The sequence below is a fragment of the Marmota marmota genome, unplaced genomic scaffold (assembly GCF_001458135.2).
Source record: "Marmota marmota marmota unplaced genomic scaffold, marMar, whole genome shotgun sequence".
NCBI classification, from domain to species: domain Eukaryota; kingdom Metazoa; phylum Chordata; class Mammalia; order Rodentia; family Sciuridae; genus Marmota; species Marmota marmota.
In genome coordinates, this window is record NW_025999977.1 from 9367275 (window position 1) to 9391910 (window position 24636).

At 33.4% G+C, this 24636-nt stretch overlaps 1 protein-coding gene across 10 annotated transcripts in view; it reads left to right on the forward strand.

The window, feature by feature from the left end:
* The window catches only part of LOC107137246 (WD repeat containing planar cell polarity effector), a 487063-nt gene that overhangs the window by 457302 nt on the left and 5125 nt on the right, over nt 1-24636 (forward strand). For all 10 annotated transcript variants that reach the window (XM_048804219.1, XM_048804220.1, XM_048804222.1 and 7 more), the window contains 2 exons: nt 2383-2462; nt 17888-17916. In XM_048804219.1, the coding sequence (XP_048660176.1) occupies nt 2383-2462; nt 17888-17916 (109 nt within the window). The remainder of the gene's footprint in view (nt 1-2382; nt 2463-17887; nt 17917-24636) is intronic.

A 24636-nucleotide genomic window follows, 5' to 3' on the forward strand; every position in this document is an offset into this window, starting at 1 on the left:
TTGCTGGTGGGACTGCAAATTGGTGCGGCCAATTTGAAAAGCAGTATGGAGATTCCTGGGAAAGCTGGGAATGGAACCACCATTTGACCCAGCTATTGCCCTTCTTGGACTATTCCCTGAAGACCTTAAAAGAGCATACTATAGGGATACTGCCACATCAATGTTTATAGCAACACAATTCACAATAGCTAGACTGTGGAACCAACCTAGATGCCCTTCAATAGATGAATGGATAAAAAAAAATGTGGCATGTATACACAATCGAGTATTATGCAGCACTGGATTTGGACTGTCTACTATGGTTTGCCTCTCCCATCTAAAGCTACACTGATCAAGAAATTGTGGTATTAGCAGAAGACAGATACATATATTAATGAAAAAGAACACAGACTTCAGAAATACTCATATAAATATCTCCAAGTGATTTTTTTTAAAAATATTTATTTATGTATGTATCTTTAGTTTAGGTGGATACATTAGTTTGTTTTTATGTGGTGCTGAGGATCAAACCCAGTGCCTCATGCATGGTAGGTGAGCATTCTACCACTAAGCCACCACCCCAGCCCCTCCAACTGATTTTTGACAAATATAAAAACACAATTTTTTAGAAAACTATTTTTTCAACAAATGGTATTGGAACAGGTGGACATCTTTGTGCAAAAAAGAAAGAATGGCAACCTAAATCTCATAACATACTCTCAAAAATAAAAAATAGATAATTGGTCTAAATGTAAAATTGAAACTACCAACTTTAAAAAAAACATATAGAAAGAAATATTTGTAATCCAGGATTCAGCAAAACATTCTCAGACCAGCTGCTAAAAGTACTACCCATTTTTTTAATTGATAAACTGTACTTTAACACCTTTTATTCTTCAAAAGCCACTGTTAGAAAAATGACAAGCTACATGCTGGGAGAAAATACTTACAAATCACATATCCAATGAAGGATATGTATCCAGAACATATAAAGAACTTTCAAAGCTCAACAGTAAGAAAAATATCCCAATTAAAATGGGCAAAAGTCCTGAACAGACACTTCAGTAAGGATATATGCAAAATTAAAACCATTAGGAGATACTCCTGCATATCTATTAGAATATCTGCAGTATGTGTGTGTGTGAAAATAATTATATATTTGTCAGTATGTATACATATGCATAAATACTGACAATTTCAAACACTGGGAAGGATGCAAAGTAACGTGAACTTTCATACATTGCTGGTGAGAATACAAAATGATACAGCTATTCTAGGAAACAGTTTAGCAGTTTCTTATAAAGTTAAGCATATATTTGCCATATGATCTAGTAGTCTTGAGTATTTAGACTTGAGAAATTAATACTTACATTCACACAAGAACCTGTACGTGAATGTTTATAGTAGTTTTATTTATAATTTTCATAACCTGAGAAAATAAATATCCTTCAACAGATGAATAACTAAACTGGTATATAGCTATATAATGGAATACTCCTTAGCAATAAAAAGTAATGAACTGTTGATTTATACAACTTGGATAATATCAAGGGCCTTATACTGAATGAGAGAAAATATAAATGGTCACATTTTGTATGATTCAAATCATATGACATTCTTGAACTCAAAACTAATAGAGAAAAGGTAAGTAGTTGTTGGGGTTATGGATAAGGAAAGTGTGACTACCAAGTATGAGGGATGTTTTTTGACATGTTGAAACTGTTTCCTGTTTTGATTGTTCTGTTGTTAATAGTATGAATCTAAGCATCTATTATAATTCAAAGAATTATACACCTTTAAATGAATTTTAATGTATTATAATTTTATACATTTAAAAACAAAAATATGATTATATAAGTGAAAGTTGATGACAAAATTTTATAAGGCAGAATTATCTCAGGTTTATTTTTTAAATCCATAGCAATTAGGAGAGAACTCCAGATAATTAGATTGTTGTTATTATGTTAATTTGGGGTTTTTTACACTAATAATGGATTATTTTTGAAATCAGGAAAGTATGAAACTTTTACCACTCACTTTAATTTCATAATACCCAGGAGTTCAGAGCATCACATTTTGTTTCCATGATTATTTCTCTTAAAAACTATATATATGTAATATATTTATCTGTACATTAAAATTTAATTTCAGCACTCTTCAAAATGTCTTACAAAGTATTTAATGGTGGAATACTTGAAAGATACTTTCCATGTTTTTAAAATAATTATTTTAAAATTATTATGTTGTTGAAAGGTTCCAGAGAAATTTTTAATTACACTTTAAAACATGTAGAAATTTGAAATGTTTAGTACCTTACTTATATTAAATTTTATAGTATTATATCCACAACTTGCATCTAACCTTAAATTTTTCTTTCTTAATTACTTGACTCATGTACTACAGACAAGTAATTGACAGAAGGAATAGACCTGAAAAAGACATCTGTGCTGGATCTTTGATGACTTATACCTGTAATGCAGAAGGTAATATTATTCAAAATATAATGCCTCAAAAAGTTATAATTTATAAGAGTGTTCTATAAATGAATTAAAATATGAAAACCCAGAGCATTTCAAAACTCAGTATTAAGACTGCTTTTGGTTAATGTAATATAAAATGCCAAGTCACTTGATTATAAATAAGGCTAAATTTTAATAAGCATACAAATTAATACAGATGCCTTTGGGAATCTTGTTAAAACATTGATTCTTTTTCAGTAGATCTGGAGTGGGACCCATGACTCTGCATTTCTAAAAAGCTCTCAAAGTGATACATACTCAGCTAGTCTGGAGACTACAATTTGAGTAGGCAAGCTCTGGAGATAACAAATAAAAATGGCATGATTCTTGCCCTGTTTCGTAGAAAATAAAGAAATGTATAAGTACTATAATTCAAGACAGCTGTACTCCCTAACAGTGGTACCCTTCTTACTCTCCCTAAAGATAAATATAGCATGGCCCACTGTTTCTTTTACTTTCCCTTTAAGAAGAGGTTACTCTGCTGAACTATTATCTTAGTCCATATTCTGACGCTATAAACAGAATTCCTGAGACTAGGTAACAGCAGAGGAAAGAAGTTTATTTAGTGCCCAGTTCTGGAGGACAGAGGTCAAGATCCAGCAGCTACATCTGAGGAGGGCCTCATGCTCAAGGGGCAGCCATACTTGATAAAATCTGCTCTCATGGTAACTAATCCAGTCCCCAAGAAAAAACTGCATGAATCCATCTTAACCTTTTAAAGACCCCACCACCTCTCAACACTGTTATACTGGGCACCAAATTTCATTATGAGTTTCAGAAAAGAAACCATATTCATTTTGAAATGCAAAATGTGGAAGAGAGAGATGATGAGGATAAGAGAAGCAAGTGGAATTAAGATGCTTGTATGGACTTTCTTCTGGAGAGTTTAGGAGGGAAATATATGAAAGCAACTTCAGCCTCTGTGAGAAGTAGATAGCAGAGAAAATGAATTTTAAGAAGTATCATATAGTGCCAGGCATAAAATGGCTACTCATATTTTTTTCCTTAAGTTGAGGTTTACCAACTGTATGTCAGAAAGCCTATATAACATAGTCCTAACTGACCTAAAATATTGTCACTTCAGCTTCTCAGAAGCTAATCCTCACCTATGAAATCAAATTTCAGTAGAATGATTCTCATATAGAATAGGCAGGTAAATGAACATTTAAAACAATTCACTTCACATTAATGATTTTAAAACATGATATTTAGTAGGAAAAATGGTATTTTTCCCCTTTTTGAGTTTCTATTTTTCCTTGAATTTTGAGGAAAAGATGGAGTTAATAGGCCAAGAGGTGACTACAATATAACCAGAATCTTTACTTCAAAAAGAAAAAAAAAATGAAGAAGAAAAAGTATCAGGGTGGTCAATATAATTTCCTTCATGGTGTTTAAGGCATGTAATTAAAAACCTATGTTATTTCAAAACTAATTTTAGTTACTGAATTTTGTCTTTTTTCACAGAGATAGTCATTGCATTAGACTAGGAGATCACAGGTTTAAATGCTGTATGAAGCTAATGATGCTAAGTTACAAAGAAGGTGATGGAAGATAAGGATTGAAATATGGGTCTTGGGCCAGAGTGTGACAGGCTTTGGAGTAAGGCGAAAGAGTTTCTATTTATTTCAGTTGGTAGTGGTGTGGATTTGAACGTTAGGAAGCAGGTAAGTGAAATGATCAAAAGCATAAGAATATTAATCTGGTAGTCTTTCCCAAGTTGATTGAAATGAGAAAAATTAGATAGCAAGTTTATTATAATAAAGTAGTAAAAGCCTTGAGTGAAAATGATAGTGGGAATAGGAAAGGATAAATTTGAGAGATATCATGATTAAAAAAAAATATGACTTGTTGAAATCCTTTATCCAACACTTCAACAAACATTTATTGAACTCCTATTATATGCCAGAAACTATGTTGTTCAGTAGAAATAGAAAATATAATGTTGCCTACAAGGTATTCATGGTAAATAGCTGCTAGAAATGTAGTAAAATTCTTTGATGCATTCTCCATGCTGCCCATAAAGTGACCTTAACCTGTTTAGACCATTATAATCTGTCCATATCATCTCCATCCAGCCTTCTTTGGCACTACTCCACAATTCTTAACTGTTTCTACTTCCTCATCACTCAAAACATGTTAATATCAATATGATTAGATTTCCTCCATATCACCTCTAAAAGCATTTGACATTGTTGATTATTTCTTTCTATAATATTCTCTTTGCCTTCTTTGTACTCTAACCCACTGAATCCTCTTGCCCTCTTTAGATCTTGATAGCCTTAATAATAACCATTTTGGAAATAGTAGACAGATAAAAGAAATTCTTTTAAGCCATCTAATATAGATGAATAGATATCAAATCTTATCCTCTCTTTCTGCCCTATTATATGTGAGCTGCAACTCTTAAGCACCAAAGTGCAGTTAAAAAAAATGATGAATATGGGTGGTATTAGTCAAGTATCGTCAAAGAAGGAGAACCAACAGGAAGGGAGTGTGTGTGTGTGTACAGAGACAAAGAGACTGATCGATTATAAGGAATTAGTTCACACAATTAGGAAGGCTATCGAGTCCTAAGATCTGCAGTTGGCAAACTGGAAACCTAGGAGAGCCAACAGTGTGGTTAGTTAGCCAATAGTGCAGAGAAGGCCAGCAGGCTTGAGCCCCAGGAAGAGTAAAAAGAGAAAACTCATGTCCCAGCTCAAAGGCAGTCAGGCAGGAGTTCTCTCTCATCAGGGGTAATATTAGCTGGACATGAAAATGTACAGAGGGAAGACAAGTTGGAATCTGTTGGCACCATAAAAATATTCAAAGGGTTATGGCTGATATTTCACTTCCTCCTTCCAAATCTTGCACACATTTTTCTTTGTTCATTTCTAACATGGAAATACACGGGAAAGAATGTTCTGGGAAACATGGTTCTAGCTTAGCCAAATTTATTTACACAGTATAAAACCATCTTGAAGGTGATATATTTTAACAAAATAAATAGGCAAGAATTCTATAGAGGTAAGGTTTGTTGAGGAAGCTATGCAAACTAATTTAATACTGTACACAGAAAAGCAAAAATAAAAACCCTAATATTGTTGACCAAGTTTGCAAAGCTGAAAATTATATTGAAAATTGAAGTTTGAAAGAGTAAGTGGAAATTAGCCAAAAAAAGAAACTGTTAATAATTCTTTCCTTGTATCTTTACATAAATTGTACATGAAACAAAATCTGTAGAGGAGAACCAGTCTTGTTTCATTTTTTAAATTTCTTTTTTTTAATTTTTTATTTGTTTTAATTAGTTATACATGACAGTAGAATGCATTTATGCACTTTGATATATCATACATAATGGGATATAATTCCTCGTTTTTCTGAATGGACATATTGCAGAATCATGTTGGTCATGCAGTCACATTATACATACAGTAATAATATCTGTTTCATTCTACTATCTTTCCTATCCCCACATCCTCTCCCTCTACCTAATCTAAGGTATCTATTCTTCCCTAGTGCCCCCTGCCTCATTGTGAATTAGCATCCACATATTAGAGTAAACATTCAGCCTTTGGTTTTGTGGGATTGGCTTGTTTTGCTTAGCATGATATTCTCCAACTCCAACCATTTACTGGCAAATTCCATAATTTTATTCTTCTTTAAAGTAATATTACATTGAGTATATATACCACATTTTCTTTATCCATTTATCTATTGAGGGACACCTAGGTTGGTTTCATAGTCTAGCTGTTATGAATTGAGCTGCTACAAACATTGATGTGGCTGCGTCACTATAGTATGATTTTAAGTCCTTTGGGTATAAACCAAGGAGTGGGATAGCTGGGTCAAATGGTGGTTCCATTCCCATTTTTCTGAGTTTCCAAAATGGATCAATACCTTTGCATTTATTTTGTTTTTCATATACTTTACAAAGTAATATCCAAAAATTTTATTAGATTAAACATATATAAAATTATCCTATGGAACAGCAGTAAAAAAATTCTTGTTTTTTCTCAATGCATTACTTCTTTTTAACCACCTATAATAAATAGTTCACAGACCAGCAATAATGATTTTCAGATGAATTTTTGGTCCTTATCCCACAAATTGAGTAACACTGAACTAAGACTGACTTCTTACCTAATTTAGGCAGAAAGCTCAAAGTAATACTTTTGAGAATAATAGAAACTGGGTGTGTTTAAACCAGACACCTAATGAGTATGAATTGTAAGGAACTTCAGAGACTAATGATCACAGTTATTACTCTTTAAAACATCATAAGCTAGACACAGTGGCATAGAACTAAAATCCCAAAGGATTCAGGAGGTTGGAGGATCACAAATGTGAGGCTAGCCTCAGCAACACAGCAATATCCTCAGCAACTCAGTGAGATCCTTTCTCAATTTTTTAAGAAACTTTTTTTAAAAGGGGATAGATTGATTTCCAAGATTTTTTGTTTGTTTGTTTTTGAGGATATTTTGAGTGGGAAAGTTTCCTAACTTCTCTTTTCAGTTGATTCACCATTGATGTATAGAAACATAGTTGATTTATAGGTGTTAATTTTGTATCCTGCTACTTTGCTGAATTCATTTATAGTTCTAGAAGTATTATGGTGAAAGTTTTTTGGGTCTTCTAAATATAGAATCATGTCACCAGCAAATTGTTTGAGTTCTTCTTTTCCTATTCTTATCCCTTTAATTTCTTTCTTTGCCTAATTGCTGTGGCTAGAATTTCAAGGACTGTGTTGAATATAAGTGGTGAAAGAGAGCATCCTTGTCTTGTTCCAATTTTCAGAGGGAGTGCTTTCAATTTTTCCTCCATTTAGAATGATGTTGGTCTTGGGTTTAACATGTGTGCACAAGCGCATGCATGCAAATGTGGGGGTGTGTGTATGTATTATTGATTTCCATATGTTGAACCAATCTTGATCCCTGGGATCAAGTGTGGTGCACTATCTTTTAGTATGTTTTATATGCGATTTGCCAGTAGTATTTTATTAAGAATTTTGAATGTGATTTGGCAGTATTTTATTAAGAATTTTTGTATCAATGTTCATCAGGGATATTGTTCTGAAGTTTTCTTTCCTTGATGTGTCTTTCTGGTTTTGGTATCAGGGTGATACTAGCTTTATAGAATGAGTGTGTAAGGGTTCTTCCTTTTCTATTTCATAGAATAATTTGAGGAGGATTGGTATTAGTTCTTCACTGAAAGTCTGGTAGAACTCAGCTGAGAATCCAATGGTCCTGGGCTTTTCTTTGCTGGTAGAATTTTAATGGCATCTTTAATTTCATTGTTTGAAATTGATTTGTTTAAATTATCTATGTCCTCTGGATTCAGTTTGGGTAGGTCAATCATCTCTAGAAATCTGTCAGTGTCTTTAAAATGGGGGCTGGGTTTGTAACTTAGAGCGCCTGCCTCGCACATATGAGGCACTGGATTCAATCCTCAACACCACATAAAAATGAATAAACAAAATAAAGGTATTCTGTCCATCTATAACTAAAAAATTTTTTTTAAATATTGTCAAAATAAAAATATTGTCAAAAGCAATGTACTGATTTAATGCAATTCCTATTAAAATTCCAATGACATTCTTCATAGAAATAGAAAAAGCAATCATGAAATTGATTTGAAAAAATAAAAGACCCAGAATAGCCAAAGCAATCCTCAGCAAGAAAAGTGAAGCAGGAGGCATAATACCAGACCTTAAATTATACTACAGAGCTATAAAATTATACTACAGAGCCACAAAAAATGACATGATATTGACACCAAAACATACATGAAGACCCATGGTACAAAATAGAAGACTCAAAGACAAACCCACATAAATATAGTTATCTCATACTGGACAAAGGTGTCATAAACATATATTGGGGGAAAAAAAGATAGCCTTTTTAACAAATGGTGCTAGGAAAACTGGAAATCCATATGTAGCAAAATGAAATTAAACCCCTATATCTCACCCTGTACAAAACTCAATTCAAAGTGGATCAAGGACCTAGACATTAGGTCAGAGACCCTGGGCCTATCAGAAGAAAAAGTAGGCCCAACTTTCCATCATATTTGCTTAGGAACTGACTTCCTCAATAAGACTCCTAAAAGACAAGAAGTAAAATCAAGACTCAATGAAAGGGTAGTATCACACTAAAAAGCTTCTTCACAGCAAGGGAAACAAGAACATGAACAGGGAGCCTACAGAATGGAAGAAAATCTTTGCCACCTGTATCTCAGAGCACTGATCTCTGGGATATACAAAGAACTCAAAAAACTTAACATCAAAAACAAACCCAAATAACCCAATCAATAAATGGGCAAAGGAACTAAAAAGGCACTTTACAGAAGAAGAAATACAAATGGTCAAAAAGTGTATGAAAAGTATATGAAAAAATGTTCAATATCTCCAAGCAATTAAAGAAATGTAAATTAAAACTACACTGAGGTTCATCTCACTCCAGTCAGAATAGCAATTATCAAGAATACAAGTAACAATAGGGCTGTGGCTCAGTGGTAGAGCACCTGCCTCGCACAGATGGGGCACTAGGTTTGATCCTCAGCACCACATAAAAATAATAAGATTTGTATCCATCTATAACTAAAAAAATTTTTTTAAAAGAATACAAGTAACAATAAATGTTCGTGAGGATGTGGGGAAAATGTCCACTTATACATTGCTAGTGGGACTGCAAATTGGTGCAACCACTCTGGAAAGCAGTATGCAGATTTGTAATAGAATCACCATTTGACCCAGTTATCCCACTCCTCTGTATATACCCCAAAGACTTAAAATCAGCATACCACAGAGACAAAGCCACATCAATGTTTATAGCAGTTCAATTCACAAAAGTTAAGCTATGGAACCAGCCTAGGTACCTTCAACAGATGAATGGATTTAAAAAATGTGGTATATACATAAAGGAATATTACTCAGCCTTAAGGAAGAATGAAATTATGGCATTTGATGGCAATCCCAAAAACCTTAAAGCCAAATGTTCTCTCTAATATGTGAATGCTAACACATAATAAGGCAGGTGGAGAGGGAAAAATAGAAGTTCATTGGATTAGACAAAGGGGAATAAAGGGAATGGAGGGGAGATAGAATAGGAAAGACACTAGAATGAATCAGCCATAACTTTCCTATGTTTACATATGAATACATAACCAGTATAATTCCACATCATGTACAACCTCAAGAATGGGAAGTTATGCTCCATATATGTATAATATGTCAAAATATACTGTTGTGTATATCTAAAAAGAACAAATTTTTTTAAACACTGAAAATCACAAAGTGGGGAGCTAGAGACGTAGCTCAGTGGTAAAGTGCCCCTGGGTTCAGTTCCTAGCATGTGCTTGTGTACGTACATACATACATATATTAATTAAATAAAACATCATAGTGGGTTAACTTAGTACTGAACACTTGCTTGTTCAGGCACTAAAAAGAGCTTATCCAATAACTTAGCAGTCATCTTATAAAATTAATGAGAACAGTATACAATAAGCAAGTCTTTTTTGGAAAGCAAGTCTCATCATATCAATTTAATTTGATGTCACAGTCTATATAATAAGTTACAGATATAATCTACATTGCCCCGATTTCAAAAAGAATTTTGATTGTGTCTTGCACTTTAAAACAAGCTACAAAACTGTTTGGTTTTGTTTTGTTTTAGATCTCAGGACCTCATTAAAATAACTTTTTTCTCCATATTTTTATTATTGCATTATAATTATACATAATGGTGGGATTCACTGTTAAATATCCATACATGTACATGCTGTGATAATATAATTTGACCAATATCATTCCCTAGTATGTTCCCTTTCCCTTCCTCCTTACTTTCCTTAGTCCCCTTCCTCTCCTTTCCATTTTTTTTCCTATCTCTTGCCTAATTGCTGTGGTTAAAACTTCTAGCACTATATTGAATTCAAGAGTGGTGAAAGTATACATTCTTGTCTTGTTCCATATTTCAAAGGAAGTGTTTTGTTTTTCCCTATTCACTATGAAGTTGACTTTGAGTTTATCTCCTATACCCTTTCTGATGTTGATAAATTCCTTCTATCCCTAGTTTCTGCAGTGTTTTTATCATAAATGGGTAATGAATTTTGTCAAAGACTTTCTCTGAATCTATTGAGACTTTGATTTTTGTCCTTAATTCTATTTATGTGATACATTATAGTTATTGATTTACACATGCTAAATCTTCCTGGTAACCCTGGAATAAAACCAACTTGGTCATGATGTAAAATCTTCTTAATATGTTATTGATATGACTTGCTAAAATTTTATTAAAGATTTTTTGTATCTAAGTTCATCAGGGATATTGATCTGTAGTTTTCTTTCCTCAATGTGAGCTTATCTGATTTTGGTATGAGGGTGATACTGGCTTCATAGAATGAATTTGGAAGGGTTCCATCCCCTTCTATTTCACGGAATAAATATAGGAGTATTGGCATTAGTTCTCTTTTAAAGGTCTGGTAAAATTCAGCTGAGAATCCAACTGATTCTAGGCTTTTCTTTGTTGAAAGACTTTTTATTACTGTTTCTATCTCATTGCTAATTATTGGCCTGTAGCTTTTCTATGTCCTCTTGATTCTATTTTGACATGTCATGCATGTATAGAAATGTATCCATTTCTTCCAGGTTTTCCAATTTATTGGAGTATAAATTTTCAAAATACTCGCTAATTATCCTCTGGATTTCCGTGATGTCTGAGGTGATTTCTCCTTTTTAATCTCTTATTAATTTGGGTCTTTTCTCTTTTTATTTCAGTAGTTTACCTAAGAGTTTGTTGATCTTTGTTCATTTTTTCAAAGAACTCTTTCATTGATCCTTTGTGTTTTTTAAATCTCTATTTCATTGATTTCGGCTCTGATCTTACTTATTTTGTTCCTTCTACTGTTTTTCAAATTGGTTTATTTTTCAAGGGCCTTCAGATTCATAATTAGATTGCTTATTTGAAATCTTTCTGATTTTCTGATGTAGGCACTGATAGCTATAAACTTCTTTGAACTACCTTCATACTGTCCCAGAGCATCTGGCATGTTGTTTTTGGTTTTTGTTTCTTTGTGTGTGTGTGTGTATGTGTGTGCCAGGATTGAACTCAGGGGCACTTGATGACTGAGCCATATCCCCAGCCCTATTTTGTATTTTATTTAGAGACGAAGTCTCACCGAGTTGCTTAGTACCTTACTGTTGCTGAGGCTAGCTTTGAACTCTCGATCCTCCTATCTCAGCCTGCATCTGGTATGTCGTATCACTAATCTCATTTGAATCTAAGAATTTTTTAATTTCTCTCCTGATTTCTTCTGTCACCCATTCATCATTCAGAAACATATTGTTTAATTTCCATGTGTTTATGTAGTTTCTGTGGGGGTTTTTGGGGGGTGTTGATTTCTAATTACATTCCATTATGATAAATACGATAAGATGCAAGAAATTATATCAATTTTTTTATATTTGTTTGGGGGCTGAACATATGGTATGTTTTGGAGAAAGTTCCATGAGCAGCTGAATAGAAAGTGAATTTGGCTCTTGTTAGTGAAATATTCTACAAGTGTCATATTAAGTCCATTTGATTTATAATATTTTTAGGTATCAAAAGTTCTTACTGGCTGGGCATGATGGCACTTGCCTGTAATCCCAGTGGCTTAAGAGGCTGAAGCAGGAGGATTGCAATTTCAAAACCAGCCTTGGCAACTTAGCGAGGCTCTAAGAAACTCAATGAGATCCTGTCTCAATATAAAAAGGGCTGGGGATGTACCTCAGTGGTTAAGTGGCCCTGAGTTAAATCCTTGGTACCCCCCTCCCAAAAAAAAAAGTTTCTACTGAGTTCATGTGTGGAACACCTATCAATTGATGAGAGAGGTATTTTGAAATCACCCAGTATTCCAGTGTTTATTGTACTGGGGTCTGTCTGTGTCTTTAATTCAAGTAGTATATTTTATCTAATTAGGTGCATCAATGATTAGGGCATAAATATTTACTATCATTACATCTTCTTGTTGAATTTTCCCTTTACCAGAATGAAGTTACCTTATTTGTCTTTTCTGATTAATTTTGTCCGATATAAGAGTATCCTGCTTGTTTTCAGGTTCTATTTACTGGATATATTAATTGCCATCCTTTTCACTTTCACTTTGGAGGTTTTTATTTCTTTTTGTGTATTTAGTGGTTTAGGTTTGTTTTTTTGTTGTTGTTGTTTTAGTATTTAAGTGTTTTCTGTAGTGCTGGCTTAGTTATGAATTCTTTTAGTTTCCCTTTATCTTGGGTTTTATTTTTTCTTGAATTCTGAACAATATCTTTGCTGGATATAGCAATCTTGGTTGACAGTTTTTTTTTTTTTTCAGGGCTTGAAATATATCATTCCAAGTCTGTCTAGATTTTAGAGTTTGTGCTGAGAAATGAGATGTAATGCTGTTCAGCTTGCCTCTGACTTGACATTTTTCTCTTGAGGCTTTTTATTCTATCCTTGGGCTGGGGTTGTAAGCTCAGCTGTAGTAGAGCTCTCACCTAGCAAGTGCAGGGCCCAGAGTTTGATCCTCAGCACCACATAAAAATAAGTAAGTGAAATAAAGGTATTGTGTCCAATTGCAAATCTAAAAAATAAATATTTAAGAAGAAATTCTATACTTATTTTGTATGTTAGGCATTTTAATTACAATGTGACATGGAGAGCTTCTTTTTTAATCTTGTCTATTTGGGGTTGTAAATGCCTTCTGAATCTGGATGTCTATCTTATTCTGAAGGTTTAGAAAAATTTCTGTTACTATTTACCTAAAGAGGCTTATCCATGCTGTTAGCTTGCATCCAATGATTCTTAAATTTGGTCTTTTAATATTCTCCCAGAGTTCTTGTATATTCTGGTCATGGTTACTTATTTTCTTTTCATTAATATAATCTTGATGTTCAAGGCCAGCAACTATCTTCTAGTTCTGAGATAAGATTCTGTCTTCAACATGGTGTATTCTTAGACTTACAACTGAACATTTTATTTTATTGTGACTTTAATAGCCAAGATTTTTGACTTGTCTTTCTCTCCCTCTCCCCCTCCCCCCTCTCTCGGAATTGAACCCAGAGATGCTTTACCACTGAGCTATATGCTCAGCCCTTTTTATTTTTTATTTTGAGAAAGGGTCTCCATAAATTGCATAGGGCCTTGCTAAATTGCTGGGGCTGGCTTTGAACTTGTGATCCTCCTGTCTCAGCCTCCCAAGTCACTGGGGTTATAGACATGCACCACTACACCTGGCTATTTGTTTGTTTTTCCAGTTGTAGATGGACAAAATACCTTCATTTTATTTATTTTTATGTGATGCTGAGGAATGAACCCAGTGCCTCACACATGTGAGGCAAGCGCAAATTTGAAGTAATTAAAGACTCAGCCTCATTAAATAGTCTGTGTGAAAAAATATTTTAAAAGAATATTAAAAAAGAAAAAAGACTGGGATTGTGGCTCAGTGGTATAACACTTGCTTAGCATGTGTGAAGCACTGGGTTCAATTCTTAGCACCACATAAGTAAATTAAAGGTCCATCAACAACTAAAAATTTTTTTAATTAAAAAAAGGCAAGAATATTTTTTAAAATTAAAAATATTTATTATTTTTTTAAAAAAAGAAACTCTAATTAACCTAAAACATAATCTGATAAGATTTTTCACAACTGATGATGAAACATATGCAGAGGAAAAAGACTTTGTTGTTCAAATTTACTATGTTTCTCAAATCCTATGGTTCTTTACTGTATTTGTTCCTCATCATTATGTGCTTTGCAGAAAATATTTTACCCTGTTATATGTTACTAAACCAGCAATGTCAATAGTGAACTTCATTCACTTTGGGTTTAACTGTTATCAGTTTTGAGAATTTTCGTCAAAAATAGAGGTTGAATATCTGGACTTTCTATCACACAGAAGTTCAAAAACCTGGCAAAAATTTGTGATTTTTTTTTTTAAGTTCAATACTAAGACTGAAATTTTTCTGAATGAAAAGAAGCACCATTAACCACTTATCAGACTAAATGGCTTTGGAAATCAGTTTTTGCTGCAAACTTGATAATGCTTCTTAATCCATTTCAGTGTTAATTGAGATTGTCTAAATAATGTTAGGTTGTACTTACTGTCAAGAGTTAAAACAAGGGCTGGGGTTGTGGCTCAGCAGTGGAGCGCTTGCCTAGCACATTCAAGGTACTGGGTTCAATCCTCAGCACCACATAAAAAATAAATAAATAGGTATTTTAAAAAGTTAAAACAAAATGAAATCTATGTCCCTACAAATTTCAAATAGATATATTTACTGGGTATGATGGCACAAGGTGGGATGATCATTAGAGCCCAACTTGAGCAATACCTTGAGACCCAGTATCAAAAACAAACAAGAACTATCCCAGTTTTAGCACTTACAGTCTCAAATCCTGGTGATCCTGCTTAATCCTAGAAAACTGGAACTACCAGTTTCCTTAATCCTGGTGGTGTTTTTTGGAGCTGGCTACAAAAGCAGAAGAACTTTTTATATTTCAAAATCCATCAACAGTAGAATTGAGAAGCTCCCACCTAACCTTTCATTGGAAGTGAATAACCTACAACATAGTCACATGATTCTGCTTTGTGTGTAGGGAATAAATACAGGAGCATTCCACCACTCAGCTACATTTCCAGACCTTTTTATTTTCTTGAGCCAGGATCTTGCTAAGTTGCTGAGGCTAGCCTTGAACTTGAGATCCTCCTGCCTCAACTTCCCAAGTCACTGGAATTACAGGTATGCACCACTCTGCCTGGCTTGTAATGACATGCTAAAAGGTAAATATTAAGAGAAGAACCTAATAGAATTCTATAAAATAGATGCTGTTCATGGATTGTTATCAATAATAACTGGTAGTACTTATTTTTTTGAAAAGGCATTTTCAAAAATAAAATACCAGAGATCAACATTTACATGAACTTTTGCAGCTGAGTTTGTTGAGAAAAAACATTAACTTTGAATCCCCATTAAATGCAATGATATATCTAATGAGAATAGGGGGTATATTTTTTAAAATTTAATTATTACTACTATAGTTTAAATTTCATTAATAAAAATTTTTCTTGTTATTTAAGTATTTACACAGTGTCTTCAATTTTGTTTCTTAGCTCACAAAGCCTAAATATTTACTCCCTGGTTCTTCATATAGTTTGTGAATCCCCTCATCTAGACTAAGACAATATAGTTCAGAGATGGAAACTGTCACAGTTGACAAGAAACTAAAGCATTAACACTGGCTTTTTAAAAAAATATACCAATTGTTTATCTTTCCAACAGTCTGAAGTAAGCACTTCATTGCACCAATCTCTTTAGATGTCAATCAAGAAACTACATTATAAATCTTAAGACTCCTGCTATAAAAGTTTTTTTTCCTTTCTATGAAAACTTTGGCATGGATTCAGGAAAGTGTGACGATGTCTAACATAGTGAAACATAGTGTCTTTTTTTAAAGTTTTTAAAAATTAAGTTGTTTAGCTCAAAAATGTCAAGTTTATGGGGTAATGATTATTATTTTAAAAAAACACACCAAATACTGAGTTCTTTTTATGGTCTATGGAAAACTTTTTTAAAACATGCTTAACTGTTGTGAATTGAGCTGCTATAAACATTGGTGGAAGCTAACACAACAGGGAGACAGAAGAATAAAAGTTCAGTGGATTAGACAAAGGGGAATGGAGGGAAGGGAGTAGAGATAGGAATAAGACAATAGAATTAATCTGACACAACGTTCCTATGTACAAACATGAATACACTACAATGAATCTTCACATCACATACAACCACAAGACTGGGATCCTAATTAGAATAAAATATACTCCATGTTTGTATAAGTATATCAAAATATACTATACTGTCATGTATATCTAAAAATAACAAATTTTTAAAAATACATGTTTAAATTAAAGCTGGGTAGTTTTGTGTAGCCATTAAAAGAATTCATTGACCACTGAGAGACAAATGTTGAACCAGTTTCTGAAAGAGTTCGCTAATTTTATACTCGTAGAGATCATCAACAAGAGAATAACCATCTTATTGCAGGATTTAAATGTTTGTCTAAAATCAAGAGCCAACCTATTTTTTAAAAATCAGCTGTCCTATGAAAACATTACAATACAGATCTTTGAACTATATAAACAAAACATCCCAAACTACACAAAAATACCCCCGTGAACAAGTAAGAGGGTTGATGACAGAAAAGTAAGAAGTGTTTTGAGAGAAATGCAGTCATCATCAGGGCATTACTTGGTGCTGGCTCTATGAGGAGGAATAAGATGCTATCGATACATTTTAGTAAATGTCTAATCTATCTAGGAAGGTAAACTAAATGAATAAAGAGAATAATATAAGTTAGTACCAGGCACAATTGCACATACCTGTAATCCCAGCAAACCATGAGGCTAAAGCAAGAGGACAACAAGTTTGAGGCCAGCTGGGCTACTTAAGGAGGAGACCCTGTTTCAAAATAAAGCTGGAGTTGTGGCTCAGTGGTAGAGCACTCACCTAGCATGTGTGAAGCCCTGGGTTCAATCCTCAGCATCACATAGATAAGTAAATAAATGTATTATGTCCAACTAAAAATTTAAAAAAAAAAATGAGGAGGACTGGGGAAGTAACTCAGTGGTAAAGCACATCTGGATTAATCCCTAGTACCAAAAAAAAAAAAAAAAAAAAGATTGTGTATCTTTGTGTGTGTAGAGAGGGACAGATAAACAAAGGTATGTTATCACCTAGTGCCCAATGAATGGCATCTGTATACACCAAGTGCTTTAAGAGAAACATAACTGAGATTTATAAATACCATCAATTATACCCAATTCATTGTTTCAAGGATGAGAATATGTAATATAATTCCTACCTAATATCTATCAATAATGAGAAATTACATTGTGGCAATAATGATAGTACTTTTCTCTCTGCATGTAAATTTAAGCGATATACTAAGTCAGCAGATATAGTACTGGTATTAGAACAGATACCCCAGTAATCAATTATGGCTTCCTTTCCCATTGAGTTCAAAATATAATATAAAATAGGAGGGAGTGCCTTCTCAACACAGTTCCCCACTGTGTCCCCAGGTAACCACCACTACTCAACTAGAACTGACAGATTAAACTCCTGGCCATGCTAGTAAGACATCATTTTAACAACAGAAAGGACAAGATATAGTCTCCTTATTTTACTTCAGTGCATATTACCCATAACTTATATAGAAGAATAATTTAGCACTTTCATACTATTATAAGGTTTGGTTTTCAGCATTTTAATTTATTTAAGTTGCATTTGCAGTGTTTTTCTTTTCATGAAGAAATTGAAAAGTTTTGTTAATTTTTAGAAAGTCCTTTATTTGATTTTTAAGGTCATTACTGTTGTGATCTTTTATTTTAGGAGAACTGAAAGAAGATTACAGAGGACAGGTAATTTCTCTTACTATTTATAATCAGACATTTAAATTCTAAGAAAAAAACATGATATGTGATCATTTTAAACTTAGGAAATGCTGCCTTTGTCTACATTAACTGGATTACGTTTCTGTACTGTTTCTTAAGAGTTAGCTTTGCATTATTTCAAAGTTACAATTATTAAAATTGTTATTTTTAAGTAAAATTATGCATAATGAAATATATATAAATGAAGCTTGAATTTGACTCAAATAATTCAGTAGCAAGAAATTAGGAAGGATATAGAAGAAGAGTCACCAAAGGATGAAAATTGATGAAGCTGGATGGTAATAGAGCAGTTCATGTATATCATTCTCTTATTGGTATATGACTGAAATTATTCAAAGTACAAAATTTTTAAAACCCTTATAAAAATTATATATGTAATAAAATGAATCAGATAATTTTTATAAGTAACATATGTAGAAATACCAATTCTAACAACTGGTCCTGAACCCATTTCCACATTCTGTTTTTGTTAATTCTGAAAAGAGGTATCAAAGTCCTGTTTTATACCATTTTCAAAAAAGGCTTGGTATGAGAAATCCTTATAATTTTATAAGTACCCCAAAATGGATTATTATACTATCTGATTCATTCTGAGACTTAGATTTGAATGATTATTCCACAATTATTAACATTATAACTTTGGACTATTCATTCCATCATTCTAAGCCTCAACTTCTTTATCTGTAAAATAGAAATAATTCCATATACCCCAAAGGATTTGTGTGAAGCTCTATTATGAACATGAACATGGTAGGATTTTATTAATTATATGTAACTATACTAATGATAGTAATTATCAACAACATCATTACTTCAGTCTACCCTATGGACATACCTATATTGAAAAAACGTAAATCTTTATTTATTTAGAAGAAAACACCCCATATTATAGTTAAATACACATATATAACAATTTGCATTTAACTTATTAAAGCTTAAAGATACTTTATTATAAATTTTATGCATTTTAAATCATTCACTATTTTAGAATAATTGTTAAAGGAAAAACAGTATTCTATCAAAATTTTATAGTCACATCCACTTGGATACACAAATGTGCATGAGATACGAAAAAGAAAACTAACTTCTCAAGAATTTTTCTAGAAGGGCTGATATACAGAACAAGAGAAACATCTGTTTATGTATTACTGTACAGAATGGTTGTTGTAACCTAACTGGTCACAGGACTGAGTTCAGAGGGTAATATAGCTTAAACATGTTACTGCTAATTTACACACACTTTATGTTCATCCTCTGGTTTCTTGTGTAGAAATTGTTATCAAGTACAAATAAGATACAGATTATAACAACCTATCATTATCATTTGTAAAAGTCTTCTTATTCAAAATTTTCATACAGTACATTTCAGGGATTGTCCTTATGTATTTTTACAAAATTTTCTTTTCATATTATAAGTGTATTAGTCTCACACATTTCATTACAGCAACAGAAAATGGACTATGTATTTTACGAAGAAAAGAGGTTTATTTAGGCTTCAGTTTGGGATGCTGAAAGTCCAAGATCTGGTTGTCCCATCAGTTCAACCTCTGCAAGGACCTCATAGCAGATGGCATTAGAATGGAAGGAGTATGCATACATAAGAGATTACATGGCAAGACTAGAAGCCACAGAGAGATTCAGGGACCAAGTTTGCCCTTTTATAACTTACTCTGGCAAGAATTCATTCCATAATATCAGAATTAATTCCTCTGGCAGTACCCCCAGGAACCTAGTCATCATGCACTAAGCCCCTACCTCCTTTTTTTTTTAAAATTTTTGGGTACTGGTGATTGAATCCAGAGGTGCTCAAGCCACATCCCTAGTTCTTTTTTTTTTTTGAGACAGGGTTTTGCTAAGTTGCTGAGGCTGTCCTCAAAGTTGTGATCCTTCTGCCTGAGCCTCCCAAAATGTTGGGATTACAGGCATGCCCCACTGCATCTGACCTAATAAATTCCATCTCTTGAAAGTCCTGCCACCTCTTAAGGCTGACATATTGGAACTAAGCCTCCAATAAGTGAGCCTTTGGGGGCAAACCACATACAAACTATGGTAATAACTATTTTTCAACCTATTTATCACCTCTTTGTCAACTTGAACCAATTGAATATATTTGATAGCAACAACAAAAAGCAACAGTTTATTATTTGACATAAAGGTATGTATTATGTACTTATTAAATAACTGGTACTTGTCTCAATATCTTAAATGTTTTAATTCAGCAAACCCCTAGAAGGATACTGCTATTAGCCCCATACAAACAATGAAATTTAGACATGAAAATTAAATAATTTAACCATAGTCACACAGCTTGAAAGGAAGAAGCTGGAATTCAGATTTAAATAATCTGGCTCTAGACCAAGGTTTCTCATCCTTAGCACTTGTGACATTTAGGGCCAAATAATCCTTTTGTTGTTGGAGTCATCCTCTGTATTGTAGAATATTTAGCAGCAATCCCTACTGGATGCTAGGAGTTTTCCCAACCAAATTATGATGACCAAATAACTCTAGCCATTGCCAAATGTTTCCTTGGGCATGGGATGGCACAATCACCCTGGTTAAGTCTTGTCTAGAACAACCCCTACTCATGTTATGTAGAAACTCCTTATATAAATTACCTCTTGAAGTCACACAATGGAAATATGGAAAGCTAGACTATAACATAAAATTCACCTATAGCCTTCCCCTTTATTTTGCTTGTACTACTCATTTTAATACTGTTTAAAAGGAATCAGACTTGGAAATGGCAGAAACTCATTCTTTTAATGGGAAATTATGGCAGACATAGCAATCTACTATTTCTATTGCTCTTGATATTCTTACTCTTAGCAGGAGAGTTAGGCCCAGCCCAAGGGGAATGGTGCAGATAAGATAGGAGGTATGTGAACGCGCATACCCCCAACCCCCAATATTCACATACTGACAACTATATTAATAAAGATCTCCTGAAGCTGAAGTGTGTAACTTCTAAAGTGATTGATAAAGTAGTGATTTTTCACTAACATTCTTCTATCATAAATTAATTAAATTACTTATAGGACAGTAGCTTCAAGCATTGGTTGAAAAATAGTAAATGATACATTATTTTTATGCTTATTCTTTGCTCCAAAGGATTATTTTTTAATATGTTAAAATATGTCAACATACACTGGGGGATATAGCTTGTCTGGTAGAGTGCTTGCCTTGCACGCACAAGGCTCTAGGTTCTAATCCCTAGCACCACACACACAAAAAAATGTCAACATACTCAAATGGGTGACTTGGATGAACCGCTAGGTAAAAAAATTTTAACACAGCCATAAATATAATGATCATTCTTCATAAATACTGAATTTATCCTAGTATTTATGTCCTATCTCCTCCCCAAAAATGTTGGGGCAATTCATAATTGTGTTATATATAATATCAAAAATAATTCATTCATAAAAGAAAAATAAATTACAAGATGCAGAATAAGAGAGAGCTCTAGTAAGATATTAGATACAAATTAAAACTGAGTTTAGGGGCTGGGGTTGTGGCTCAGCGGTAGAGCGCTCACCTAGCATGTGCGGGGCCCTGGGTTCAATTCTCAGCACCACATAAAAATAAATAAAATAAAGGTGTTGGGTCCAACTACAACTAAAAAATAAATTCAAAAAACTGAGTTTAACTCTGAATTTGAGGAGGGAAAGCAAAAAAGGGAAATAGGTTTACTTTGGAAGGCATCATGATATAACAGAATGGAGAATTTATATACAAACTCTCTCAATTTCAGTTTTGTTTGCTATTTCCTCACTGCTACGCACCTCCATGCCTGTTTGTAATCTGAGTATAATTTTTAAAAATAATACCACATGCTTATTATGTCAAATTAGATAATGGCAAAGCATTTTATAAACTCCAAAACATGATTTGCTATAATTGTTCTTTTTGACTTAATTTTTTAAAGTTATTCAAATAATAAATTTGAGGAAATGTTTTTCTAGGACACTCATACTCAAGACTGCTTATGTCAGAAAACTGAAAAACTAAACAGGTTTTTGTATAGTTTCCAAAAAGACAATTCCTATTCACAAAGATGTTTCTTATGATACCTCATCTATATAAGCTTAAGGTATTATATTAAATCATAATCCACTGCAGGTATTTCTGTGGAAAGATGAAATGACATGTTCTAAATACATTTTTGATAGTTTACTTACCACAGAAGGAGTTAGGAAGTTAGTTAGCTTATCTGTTAACCTGTCTCTTGTAAGTACCTGAAATCTCAAACCAACCTAGCAAATGCTAGACAGTAGTCAGTGTGAGACTGCATTTCCTAGAAACAACATTAAGTACCAAAACTCTACGATGTTAACTAAAAAGAAATCTCATTATAATATCAAATATGCATGAAGCAGAGTTAATGGTTAATAGTGAAACTTGAATTCCTGGTCAATTTACTCAGGAAAGCATCTATTGCCATATGATGGGCTACTGGCACGAATATAAGCCAGGGCCTTAAATGACAAAACCAGGGAGTGAGAGGAGCTACTTGTAAGTCAGGCAGCAGTGACCAAAAGGAGGCAGATTAAAAAGGCTGCTGAACAAGGTTTGTTGAGATTTCACTCCCAGGTGAGACCCTCCAGACCAACAAGGCCGATCTGGGAGAAGAGCAGTGGCTCCACCAGACTGGAATTTTTATTGGGCTTACGACAGGAAAAGGGGGTTTTCAGAGTCCCTTGTCCTACTGGGGTTAGTTGGCTAAGATCCAGGATTGTCCAGAAGACCCCACTGATTGACAGGCGGTTCCGTTGGTGCCTGATTGGTGGTTCTTTCCCGCTCCAGTTGCTTAGTGCTTTGTTCCTCAGCCACCTCCACCAACCTAACGCTAATCATAAAGCAGCCTACAAAACATGTTATTTGTTAGTATGTTGAAAAGAAAAAAGCTGCAGTGGAAAAAGCATTCCAGACAAATAAGAACTAAATTCTAATTCCAGCTTTGTCACTAAATAAGTGAATGGACAAAGCAATTCACCTACATGAGCATCCGTTTGCTCATCTATAAGATGAAAGGATTTCAGATTAGGAGTTTTCAAGTTTCTTCTATTTCTAAAATTCACCATCTGGAATTTAATTATTGTTATATCAGAATCTTTAGGAGAAACCATTAGTAGGAAACCTAATACAAAACAAAAGCATGATCACTTATATCAAAGAAAAAAAATCTGTATTAAGTGAGCAACAGGTCAAAACCCAGTTTTTAGCAAAGCAAACCTTAACATGTCTTGAGTTTGCTTATAAAAGTCTACATACATTTAAAAGAAAGTGACCTGGTATCACCCAACATTAGGTAACAGCAGTAAGGTGTGGCTCAGAAAATGCACTTAACTATATGTAGAAGTCAAATGAGGAACTGGGGAAAACCCTTTTGTTGTGTAAATTACTACAGGAATTAACATGTACCTTCCTTCAGTCAAGGGTGAGCATAATTTCAACACATAATAAAATGAAGATCAACCTCGTTTGGAACTACAACTTCCTGTTACCAAATAAAATCATCTTTTCCCAAACTATGAAAGAAACAAAGCGAAACTACCAATTCTACACTGTTTATCAAGGGATAAAATTTCATAACTGTATTTCTACAGTTCTGTAAGAAGGAAATAATCCTAAATCCAGAAAATAACTAATGTCTAAGAATATCCATCATAAGGCTTTTTTATTAAAAAAAGCAATTGCACATTAATAATTTCATTTTTTGGTGAAATTTATATAAGTTGTAATATTTGATGGAATAAAATTAGAAACAAAGACTGTGGGAGCACTGAAAAGTGTTCAAAGAGAAACCAAAAGTAAGAAAATAAAAGATGTGGAATTATATATATAAAATTTTACCTGGGCTTAAAATAAGTAAATAAATTTTGGAAAAAAGATAACTGGAAGGAAATAATGTTCATCATATTTTATGTGATTGGTGAGACTGGGTAAATTTTTGTACTTTTCTGTTTTACAAATTTTATTTAAATGAGTATGCTTTAATTATTATGAAACAACTGAATGTAAAACTTTATTTCATTAATCTTCAAAATATCCCTCTAAGGTAAATAGAGTACAAGTCAAGGTTATTTAGCATTGTGTAACTTATCATGGAAACCTTGGAAATGCCCTGAAGTCTTTGCAATGGATTTTAAAGGAAATTCTTCAAAGGAAACCTTTATGGCTTTTTAAAAAAACTCCTGAGATCACTAGAAAGAAAGAAGGGAAGAAAGTGGGAGAAGGGAGGGAAGGAAAGAGCGACGGAAAACAGAAGGAAAGAAGGTAGCAGGGAAGAAAGGAGGAAAAAATAGCTAAACCACATGACGCTTCATGTGAAACCTGACCTTTCAGCTGCAAGTATTTATTTCCCTATACTTGAAGTATAGGAAAATAAAATAATTTACCTAGGATCTCCACCAGTTGATAAAAAAGACCAAAACCTAACTACAGGCTCCTCAATGACCATTCTAATGGTGTAGAAATTAGACTTTGGTAGGGCAGTTTGTAGGCCAAGAGTTGGAGCTTGTCTTTAAAATGACAGTGCTTTTAATGTTTTGTTTTGTTTTTAAATTGAAAGCTACCTAAAACGGCTGAACTTGCCAGCACACACACACAAGCCTGGGGCAGTATTAAATTACTCATTCTTCTTGTTACCTGTTTTTCCAGGTTTTTTTTTTTTTTTTTTTTTTTTTT